This window comes from Mirounga angustirostris, unplaced genomic scaffold (genome assembly GCF_029215605.1).
Source record: "Mirounga angustirostris isolate CCGP_5_RB_7025 unplaced genomic scaffold, mMirAng1.0.hap1 SCAF_11, whole genome shotgun sequence".
In the NCBI taxonomy this organism is placed as follows: domain Eukaryota; kingdom Metazoa; phylum Chordata; class Mammalia; order Carnivora; family Phocidae; genus Mirounga; species Mirounga angustirostris.
Window position 1 is genome coordinate 19,425,437 of NW_026991719.1, and position 11,607 is coordinate 19,437,043.

Genomic DNA, 11,607 nt, shown 5'->3' on the forward strand with positions numbered 1-11,607 from the left:
TTTAGCCCAAAGAGAACTATTACTTAGTCACAACATGAAAGGAAGCTATGCATTTTAGTAGCTAGGGCCCATCTGCAATAAATACTTTGCACCATGTAATGGGTGCTTACTATGCTCATAAAGCCAACAGTGCCTGGATTTAGGATGGTCACCCTTCTGTGTTTCACAGATAAACTCTTCATTCTCAGAATTTGATTATAAAATGAAATATAGGCAAGAGCATGTTCATAAATGTTGCATTTAGGGCCCATGTTTAATTCTGGATTTTTGATGACCAGTCCCAAAACACTAATAAATATTTCAAACGACAAAGAAGAAATGCAGTGCTAAGGCATTGCACTATGAGTCAATAAACTGTCCAGTTTTAAAATTTGTCTGTCTATGACATAAAATGGCTATGTCTAAACTAAGATTTAAGCAAAATGTCTTGATTTTCCATGTTATATAAATACAATATCAAATAAAAATTTAAAACTATATGGTCTCATTTAAAAGGAAAAGTATCTCAGAAAAAAGGCTCTAATACAGAGATTTCCTTGGCCAACAACAGGTCCATAATATGATAAACATTATACTTAAAATTCAGCAAACTAAACATTCTCAGTGTGATGCCGGTCACATAAGGCCAGATCCAGCCAAATGCCAAAATGGCAGTAGATTTAGAATGGAAAATTTTAAGACCACGTGTGTCAAGCAGTATTAACCTGACAAAATTCCAGAATAGGAAAGAATCTGGATAAACTCTGAGAGTATGCCATAATGGGATGTGACTGTGTGTTTCTAGCCAAGACAATACGTGACATCTCTGGCAATAAGAATATATCCTACACAGATGAATCATTTTGGCAATGATGTAAGCATAGATACATCATGATTTAGAATGTTTTTAATCAGTGTCATGCATATTAGACAATCTCACTTCTGCCAAAACCCCTGTCCATATGAGTCAGATCAGTTTATTTAGAGCTGAAATCCTTAAAGGTCTACCGCATTATAAATGCCCATTGACATTTTTTAGTTACTATAAACTTGGAGAAGAGTTTCTATCATCCCATTATGCATAAAGTACTATCCTTTTTTTCCAAACTATATTAATATCAGGTACTGAAGTACTTGAACTGCCATTTGTAAACAGAGGACACTCATCATTTTAATCCATTATGGAACTTCCTTTAAAGGATGAGGATTTATACCATTGTCCTCCAGTTGGCTATGATTTAAGAAACTGGCAAAGATTTTGTGCATGCAAGCTCTCCTTAGAGGCTTACTATTTCCACAGCATTCCTGGTCAGACACAAATGAGGAAGGGAATGGAATGTTGGAGAATATAGAAGGGAACAGAAGGAAGGGTTCTTCCTTCTTCATCTGGAAGGTTTGTGGCTTCATGTACATTCTGACCAGCTGAAAGGGGAGAACCGAAGTTGTGCTGAAAGAGTTTCGATACTAGTTTGTAAGTGGTAATCTAATTTATAAGGGTTGCTTTGCATTTATCATGATATAAGAGCCATTGGGGCACCTGGGTGGTTCAGTCAGTTGGGCATCTGCCTTCAGCTTGGGTCATGATCCTAGGGTCCTGGGATCGGGCCCCGCGTCGGGCTCCCTGCTCTGCGGGAAGCCTGTTTCTCCCTTTCCCACTCTCCCAGCTTGTGTTCCCGCTCTCGCTAACTCTCTGTCAAATAAATAGATAAAATCTTTAAAAAAAAAAAAAAAAGATATAAGAGCCATGGAGATCGGATGAGACAAAAAAGTATTCTTCAAGAAAAATATTCTTCAAGCCCTTTCACAACACAGAGTTAACCACTATACGCTCACAGTGAGCTACTGGGGATTTACAGCCCTTTCAAATGTTTGGGACTTTTGAGAAGGTCAAATACCACATCCAGGGTACCCTCTTCCTTCTGAATTATCAAGCCAGGCCGCTCAAATTCAAGGATGGGAAAGGAAGAAAGGATGTAATTAAGTGCTAGGAGGAGAATAATAGCAGGGGCGTTTGGTACCTTTCAGGTATATTCTAAGATTATCTGTATTTAGCGGAAACCAGAAGATCAGGTTCAGTTTTCCAAGAATTTGTTCTCATTTGATGCCACCTGGAATCTGATGCAGTATATGGAGCTCAGGCTTTGAAGAGGTGAAAGTTCTTATGCCGGAAATTTAGTTCTGAGAAATCAGAACTCTTATTTTTGTTCTAAACTCAAGCAAACCTGAAAGGTTTTGTTTTCAGGTTGAGCTGGTATATTTCTTTTTTTTTTAAGTAATCCCTATGCCCATTGTGGGGCTCGAAACTCAGGACCCCCAAATTCAAGAGTCACATGCTCTACTGGCTGAGCCAGCCAGGCACCCCATTCTGGTATATTTCTAAAATCGTGAGACACATAGGGCAGGGAAATCAGCCAGATAATAATAAAGTTCAAACCATAAGAAATTGCCAATATTCAACTATTTTTGACCTACAAAATTGGTACCAATATCCAGCCATTTTTGAACTACAAAGCAGTAATTTCTTATGGTTCAACCTAATACATTATTGTACAAGTCCGTTATTTGCAACAATATGACAGTCTACATAATGGAGCAGAATGCTGTGGAAATACTCTGCTTAGATATAAATCACTAATTGGTTCGGTAATTTCTGGAGAAAAAAACCCTGGTTGATAAGGGTTTTATTGTTCTCAGTTTTCTTTACATCTGATTTAAAATAAGACAGGAATTACTGTCTTATTTTAAAATTACAATATATTCAAAGTTTTTTCCTGGATATTTTTTTTGCAATGTCTGACAGTCACTTGGGGACTAATTTACAAGGAGATTGTGCAATCTAGTTTTGTGGGTAGTTTTCACCCTTTTATTATGCTCCACCAATCATATTCCAGTAAGGGGTGGGTGGGGAGAAATAGGTCTGGGGAGATGGAGCAAAACGTGTTTTATTGTTCTATTCTTAACCGTAAAGGAGGACAAGAATAGGACTGAGGGGGCAGGTCCATGCAGAGCTCAGTAAGGCAGAGGAATGCAGTGACACTTCCTCCTTGACCCTGGTCTCCGGGTATACTCTGGGTGGTCTAGCCCCACCTCATCTAGGGACTGGGGGAATGGCAGATGTTACAAAGGTCAGGCAGCAGGAGGCAACGTCAGGACACTGACCTGGTAAAAATAGACCATGAAGAAAAATACCTAGTTTGGTGTTGCATTTGGACCAGCATCTGAGAAAGTCACTGCCGAGACCAGGCAGTAGTGACCAGATGGGTCTATAGGAGCTCACAATGCAAGCAGATACACAGTCATCGTCAAGGAAATCCTGCATTTCACCTAAGCTACTTCAGCAGCCAAGAACCAAAATGCAGATGGAACCTAAGAGAGGGATTCTAGCCTCTTCTCTGCACTGATGGTGTAGGTAGTAGCACTCGCATTTCTCTTCCTTACCAGTAAAATAACTTTCAAATCAGGCTACTATTCATCGTATGTGTGTGTGTGTGTGCATAGTGTATATGTAATATATATTATGCAATAAGTTCATGTACATATATATGTATTTCATGTGTTTATAACATTATGTAGCATATATTGTTTGAATATTTGGGTATAAATACTATATATTTCCCTATTATATAGTATATATTCACACATTTTATATGTAAATATATAAAATATGTTTGAATAGGATATGACATATATGCATATATTTATATATTACATATGTCTCCTATATGTAAAGATATTGCACAGTGACCATAGCATATGCTGTGGGCCCCATTTACAGACACTGATTTTATATAGTGCACACACACACTCAGTATCTAAATACCTTTCTTTCAACAAGGAAGAGCTATTAGCATATTCATTTCTTGGACTCTTATTTGCAGCTCTCTAATGAGGGAAAAGCATTTCTCAGATTAAAATCCAATGCTGTTGGGCGCCTGGGTGGCTCAGTTGGTTGAACAACTGCCTTCGGCTCAGGTCATGATCCTGGAGTCCCGGGATCGAGTCCCGCATCGGGCTCCCTGCTCAGTGGAGAGTCTGCTTCTCCCTCTGACCCTCCCCCCTCTCATGTGCTCTCTCTCTCCTCTCATCCTCTCTCTCAAATAAATAAATAAAATCTTTAAAAAAAAATAAAATAAAATCCAATGCTGTGATTAGAATTGCCAAACTGTGCAAGTCTCTGGTAGAAAGCATAAGATGTGTGTATTTGCCCTGATGTGTGCATCCTTCTTAACTTAAGCAGAGTACACCTTCCTTTACTCTCTCGCTTAACTGTGACACAAAACAGGCTGTGATAAACCAAACAATTCAGCATAGAAAGTAAATGTTTATAACTGGCAAAGTGTAAATGTAACCCAATTAATGAACTTCTTCTCCCTGAAAATAGATGTTACTCAACCCAGACATTCATACGCTTTAAATTTCTTCTCAAAAAAACCAAAAATCATGAATTTATGGGGATGTCACTGAAAGTAAAGCATTTTAAGAACATGAGCTACTTAGTGAAGCTCATCTAAGAGTAAAATATGTTCTAGCAGATTTTGCTCATGCATTCATTATACTCTGGATCTTTTAGAAGAATGTAGTAATTTTATTTCCACATAAGAAATTTGGCACTGCCCAGGCATCCTACAAATGGCTTCATTGTCTCCTGATATTAAATGTTTTTGCATTGAAACTAAAAGATCATCCATTAGCAAGCCATCCCTTTTCACTTCCTCATCTTCTCAGCTACTCCTTGTGTTCTGGAACTCCAGATGAGGAAATCCTGCTAGTATGGAAAGGATGAAAATGTGAGTAGTGCCCAAAGGCATCAGCCTCTGTGCTATGTCTCTGTGTGTTGGGGAAGGCATGAGAACCTGGGCCTGGGGAAAAATCTGCCTTACAGAATCCAGATGCACAAAATAGATCAATTTGCTTGTGATTATTCATTGACCAAAAAATAAACAAATCACCCAGACTGCCTCTGACAGCAAAACCATTAAATACATTGAAAATATGATTCGTTTCATGAACAGCTTTCCAGAAGCACATCTACTGGGTAAAGTTGGGTTAACTCTCAACTATTCGTTGGTGGATTCTTGCATTAGTGGATTATAAACAACCCTGAAGGCTTTGGTCAGGCCCCAGAAAAGGGTCTGGGTGAGGGTGAGACTTAATCTGTGAGTGTTCTTGAGCCTCACCTTAAGTGACTGGAGGATAGCCAGTTGAGGTTTTTCTACCATTAGTGTTATTTATCACTTGTGTTGCTTTTTCTCTTCATGGCTCCAAAGCCTGAAAGTCATGTGCACACACAGATATAAAATCCCTTGGAAAAGAAGGAAAACTATTAGCCTAAATCCTCTAGTATTTGATTTTACTAAATGACGGTCCCAAAGTCTACTGCTAATAAAACGTAAATTGCACTCCTGGTACAAACTGTATCTGAACATTGGCGAAGAGCTCTACGGTCCTTATCCCAGGACCTGGCTAAAAGCCCCCACCACTTCAAAGTGTTCACTCTTGAATAATTAGACCTTGGGCCCGTACGTGTGTCCTGACACATACTGACACCCATGGAACTATACAGACACGCAGTGTGCCAAAATAGAAACAAACATCTTGCATGTGCTTTTAAAAGATAAGTGAATACTTTAAAAGCTTCTTTAGCTTAAGAATTTGATAGAATCAATATGTGGTGTTTAACAGTTCCCTTTGGCAACTCTTCAGCCTTAAACACTGTGACTGTAAGACAGGGACGCTATGGGATATTGATCAGTTCCTGGCGTGCTCACCAGGATAGTCTTTACTTCCGGGTCTTGAGCTATGGACCTGCCATTGGGATGTGGAGCCCTGGCTCCTATAACCACCACAGGGCCTCTGGTCACCAAAGGCTAAGTCTGTCTGGAACTTCAGGTTTGGGTACCTCCCTATGTGAGTGCTGCTACGAGGGAGTGCTCGTGAACAGGCTTGCAACACTGGAGATGGATAATGGTCCCTTGCTGAAATGATGCTTTGCACCAATGACGTATGCCCCTTGGTCAGATTTAATAGAGAGGCTTACAGAGTTCTGACTTCATAGAGAAAAATTTAAAAACTGAAGTGCAAAGAAGACAGCAATATTTTTGCTTTTAAAGCACCTTTTAAAAATACGGGAAATGACAGCCAAACCTCTGAAAAGTATCTTCAATCCACATGCGGTATCTGTTTGCCTACATCTGTGAGATTTGGCCTCAGAGTCCAGCTTACTGGACCCCAGCCCCAAAGCTAAGAGGTGATGGATGATGGTGACACTAAAGAAGGGAGGCACCTGCTGAGAGAGGAAAGTGGAGAGGAACGGAACCTACCAAAACCTTTCTTCCCTGCCTTTCCTTGATATCACTGGCCCATTTCTGAAGTGGCTACAAAAGATAAGGCCAGGGCTGGCTGAAGGAAAAACTGCAAAGGATTTAGTCTCTGTGAAATCCACCTACCTATAATTTCCTCTTTACTGCCTCCCCATCTCCAGCCTCTGCCCCACCGCCCCGCCCCCCCGAATGAAGGGAAGCTGCTTCAGTACATCACTGTCCCGGAGGGGTATGCATTTATAAGAACACCTTTGAAGGCTAAAACCAAAGGGAATTTGGCTATAATTATGGGCAGAGTAGGCATTCTGGGCGGTTGTGGGAGCAGGCAGGGTATTCGTCATGTCCTAGGACTCCCAGAATATGACTCCCCTTGAGTCCAGGCCAGGAAACAGAGACCCCATCGTTCAGCTTTCCTTTAGGGTAACAGACTGACCTCTTCAACATAATTACCCAGCTGTGAATCAGGTCTAGCAGCAGTGAGGCACCCCCGGCTGTTAATCCCCGGGAGGCACCTCCAGCTCTGTTGGCACTCATCCTTCTCTTGACTGACTGAACTTCAGGAAGGAGGCCCAGTTATGGTGTCCGCAGTTGTCCCTGAAATCCAAAGAGCTCTTCAAAGACACTGCACACCTCCAGTTTGGAATTTAGGGTGTAGGCATCTGCCAGAAAGGTGTGGCTTGAGAAACAAGAATTTGGCCTTATCAGGAAGGATAGTGGGGGCCTTTGGAGGCAAGACCAACAATGGCTAGCAACAAATTCTGAATGACTTGGTAGAATGTATTCTTTCTTGGGGCCTCCTCTTCTTGCCTCTACGAATGTCTACATGTACACCCCTGTAGAGAGAGGAGAGAAGGAAAGGCGTAGTTTCCAAAGGCCCCCAAGAACAAAATGAAAATTCTCTCTGGAGCTGACCCCAGAACCAAGAGCATATGCAAAGAGAGTCAGGACCCAATAAAAATGATCACACTGTAGAAGGACAAGGCATTTAAATGCAGCAACAGAACTCAGGAGACAAGCTCAAAGCCTATTTCCATCTTTCCTCGACTTTTGATTATTTTCATTCTGGACCCTCGAGCCTCACTCTCTTCACCAAATAGCTCTGTTAATTCCAATTCTTTTCCTCACTTAGCCTCTAAGACTACTCAACAGCATGGTAAGAAATGGATTCTGAGGGTATTTTCCAACAAGAGTCAGGGTCAGATAATGTCATAAAACATCCCCCCCCACCCCCAACACCTTTGCTGGTGCCCCTCTAATGCACTGCACGACTAATTCTAATCCTGCTATATGCATTCTTATGTTCTTACCATATTTAATGATTCAGTACTAAAGCCCTGTTTTAAAACATTTTTCTTGTTTCTGGCATGTAAATACTATTAAAAAAATCTTCATTTGCCATTTTCAGTGAAACTTTAGTGTGTTTTACCCAAGAGAACTTAGTCTACTTGGCCCCAGATGAAATGGTCAGTATTGTTTGCCCAGGGTGCAAACGCCTTGGAGGTACTAATCCTCCTTTTATGCTCATTATCCCGGAATTGGTTACTTTTAATAAAAGGTCGGTCAGTCCTTCCTGAGAACAATGTGGAAACAGACAACAAATAGTCTTCCTTTCTGAGACTAGATGTTAACTTTCTAAAACATAATTAACAGGATGCCAGTAAATGAGTGCACTTTTGACTTCATGCCTGGGGAGTTTAGGTGCCTCCAATTTAGTAGGGGCCACAGTGCCAGTTACCTAATTGACAGTCTCCACCTGCCCTCTCAAGTGGCTGCAGAACGATGCCTAGTAAATTAAGATAAATGCCAAATCCTTCTGAGGAAACAGGCCTATATCACGACTATGGAATGGGCATTCAGGTTTGAGACTGAGCAAGACTTCACAATAAGGATATAAATACCAGCCTGGGCACAAGGGAAGATGTTCACCCAGTTATTGTACACACAAAATAACAGTGACTCACTTCACTCAGCATTACGCTTGGCCAGAGATTTTTAATTCCTTTTTAAAAACAAGACTATTGTACCACCGGGTAGAGATTTTATTATCCTCAGTAATGGGATTGAATATGCCAAGGCATAGAAGGAGAAAATTAGATCTGTTGATCCCAGTGCCAAGATAGGGGTTACTGAAAGCCACAACAGGTCACTTCCGGTGGGCTTTTCAATGTCACAGTGGCCTGGAAACCCAGGAGAGCCATCAGGCAAGTGTCTGCCTCCAAGCAGGAGAGGTGGGGGAAGTCTAGCTGGATCCAGCCTCAAGCACTAGAATGGAGTGAAAACAGGGGCACTTAGCGTACCTCTGCAATTCCAGTGCTTCTGGAGTGCTAACCAAGGAGGCCAAGGCACTAAGTAGTTAAGGAAAAAGGTTATTGATCTGGCTCTCTTCCTCAGATGCCATGGCCAAATAGTGCATTTAAGCCAGCAGAGTCAGCCCCTGCTTGATATATCATCTACGAACAAGCAAAATTGGTCAAACAGGTCCCTGAAGACAAAATGCAAGCTATACACCTACAAGCGGAATTTTGATTTTTATCAGTTGCGGGGAGAGTTCGTGTGAATCGTGTTCCATCTTCCACCTTTCCTATTCACTCAAACTCAGTGCTACTTATTGTGCTTCCCTCTGTGTCTCAGATTTATTGCTTCCTGGACTGATACTTGGCGGGGGCAGGGGGCATGGGGAAGAGGCTGTGATTTAGGTTCCCATCAAGACTCAAATTGAATACAGTGCCTCTTTCTCCCTAAAGCCTTCCACTTGGCCAAACTTAGAGGAGATGATGAGACATTAACTCAGAACCCTCTGCCCAATACCTTCCTCTGTGCTGACCTCCAGCCAGACTTGTGGGGATGACAAGCCAAGCGATGAGTGGCCAGGAACCTTCTCTGGAGTGTTCCACCAACCAAGGGAAACACAAACTCTGCAAGCTGCACCCACAGCCCTAACCTCTCGCTGTATATAAGCCCCAAGGGACAGGCGCCCGTCTACTCGGCTTTCCATAGGCAGAAGTCCACCCCGCATTCTTAAGCCAGAAGGGAGCACGAAGATCTTAGCCCCTCGATCTTCTCTTTCACTTGCCATTACCATTTAGGATTAACTAAAATACAGGGCTCTCTTCCACAGGAGAAATTCTTGGCATTTACAAACTGTCACCACCAAGGCTGGTTGTATTTCCCTTGACCCGGTAGTTGCCCGTGACCAAGTTGGTTCCTCTCTTTCAAGAGGTTACTCCTTTCAAATTTTTGATCTGGTCTTTTTCTGCCCCCTCAGGTCATGGATTATATGGGACTTTTGAAATGTTATCCTCCTGGAGGAAAACTAGAGAAGACCAACATGTTAAAGAGAGAACTGCAGCAGTCTATGCAGACTCCATGCTCTCCTTTTCTCTCACCACTGCCATGTACCTGGTCACCTTTGGCATAGGGGCCAGCCCTTTCACGAACATTGAGGCAGCCAGGATTTTCTGCTGCAATTCCTGTATTGCAATCTTCTTCAACTACCTCTATGTACTCTCGTTTTATGGTTCCAGCCTGGTATTCACTGGCTACATAGAAAACAATTACCAGCATAGTATCTTCTGTAGAAAAGTCCCAAAGCCCGAGGCATTGCAGGAGAAGCCGGCATGGTACAGGTTTCTCCTGACAGCCAGATTCAGCGAGGACACAACGGACGGCGAGGAAGCGAACACTTACGAGAGTCACCTATTGGTATGTTTCCTCAAACGCTATTACTGTGACTGGATAACCAACACCTATGTCAAGCCTTTTGTAGTTCTCTTTTACCTTATTTATATTTCCTTTGCCTTAATGGGCTATCTGCAGGTCAGTGAAGGGTCAGACCTTAGTAACATCGTAGCAACTGCAACGCAAACCATTGAGTACACTACTGCCCAGCAAAAGTACTTTAGTAACTACAGTCCGGTGATTGGGTTTTATATATACGAGTCCATAGAATACTGGAACACTAGTGTCCAAGAAGACGTGCTAGAATACACCAAGGGGTTCGTGCGGATATCCTGGTTTGAGAGCTATTTAAATTACCTTCGGAAACTCAATGTGTCTACTGGCTTGCCTAAGAAAAACTTCACAGACATGTTGAGGAATTCCTTCCTGAAAGCTCCCCAATTTTCACATTTTCAAGAGGACATCATCTTCTCTAAAAAGTACAATGATGAGGTTGATGTAGTGGCCTCCAGAATGTTTCTGGTGGCCAAGACCATGGAAACTAACAGAGAAGAACTCTATGATCTCCTGGAGACCCTCAGGAGACTTTCTGTCACCTCCAAGGTGAAGTTCATTGTCTTCAACCCATCCTTCGTGTATATGGATCGATATGCCTCCTCTCTGGGAGCCCCCCTGCACAACTCCTGCATCAGTGCTTTGTTCCTGCTCTTCTTCTCGGCATTTCTGGTGGCAGATTCTCTGATTAATGTCTGGCTCACTCTAACGGTTGTGTCCGTGGAGTTTGGAGTTATAGGTTTCATGACATTATGGAAAGTAGAACTGGACTGCATCTCTGTGCTATGCTTAATTTATGGAATTAACTACACAATTGACAATTGTGCTCCACTGTTATCCACATTCGTTCTGGGCAAGGATTTCACAAGAACTAAATGGGTAAAGAACGCCCTGGAAGTGCACGGGGTAGCTATTTTACAGAGCTACCTCTGCTATATCGTTGGTCTGATTCCTCTCGCAGCTGTGCCTTCAAATCTGACCTGTACACTGTTCAGGTGCTTGTTTTTAATAGCATTTGTCACCTTCTTTCACTGCTTTGCCATTTTACCTGTGATACTGACTTTCCTGCCACCCTCTAAGAAAAAAAGGAAAGAGAAGAAAAATCCTGAAAACCGGGAGGAAATTGAATGTGTAGAAATGGTGGATATTGACAGTACCCGAGTGGTTGACCAAATTACAACAGTGTGATAGAGTCTGCTTGTATATTTTCACCCTAGGTCTTATTGAGAGCAAAGAGATTATGTTAATGAAACAAATTCAAAGTTGTTCTTTCTTTTTTAAGAAACAGACATTGCCAAAGCAAAGGACAAGGGGGGAAATGGGCATTGCATATTTTCAGTCTTTAAAACAAAACGATTGCTACCAGAAATAATTTACACACACACACACACACATCTCTTAAACTAAGATCAAATAGAAGAAAGCTTATTAGCAAGCAGAATCCTATTTTATTCATGCTGCAGATGTTGCTGGTATTGTGACAAAAACCTACTGATTGAAAGGTCAGCTGCCAAGGCAGAAATAGCTTTAAGCATTGTTCAAACAATAAAGCTTCCAGAACTTCTGCAGAGCAGTA

The 11,607-nt window shown here is 41.9% G+C and overlaps 1 protein-coding gene across 2 annotated transcripts in view; it reads left to right on the forward strand.

Moving 5' to 3' along the window:
• The window catches only part of PTCHD1 (patched domain containing 1), a 52,439-nt gene extending 41,118 nt beyond the window's left edge, over positions 1-11,321 (forward strand). For both annotated transcript variants that reach the window (XM_064573867.1, XM_045875956.2), the window contains one exon: positions 9,565-11,321. In XM_064573867.1, coding sequence (XP_064429937.1) covers positions 9,565-11,219 — 1,655 coding nt within the window. In that variant the 3' untranslated portion in view covers positions 11,220-11,321. The remainder of the gene's footprint in view (positions 1-9,564) is intronic.
• Positions 11,322-11,607: the final 286 nt, after the last annotated feature.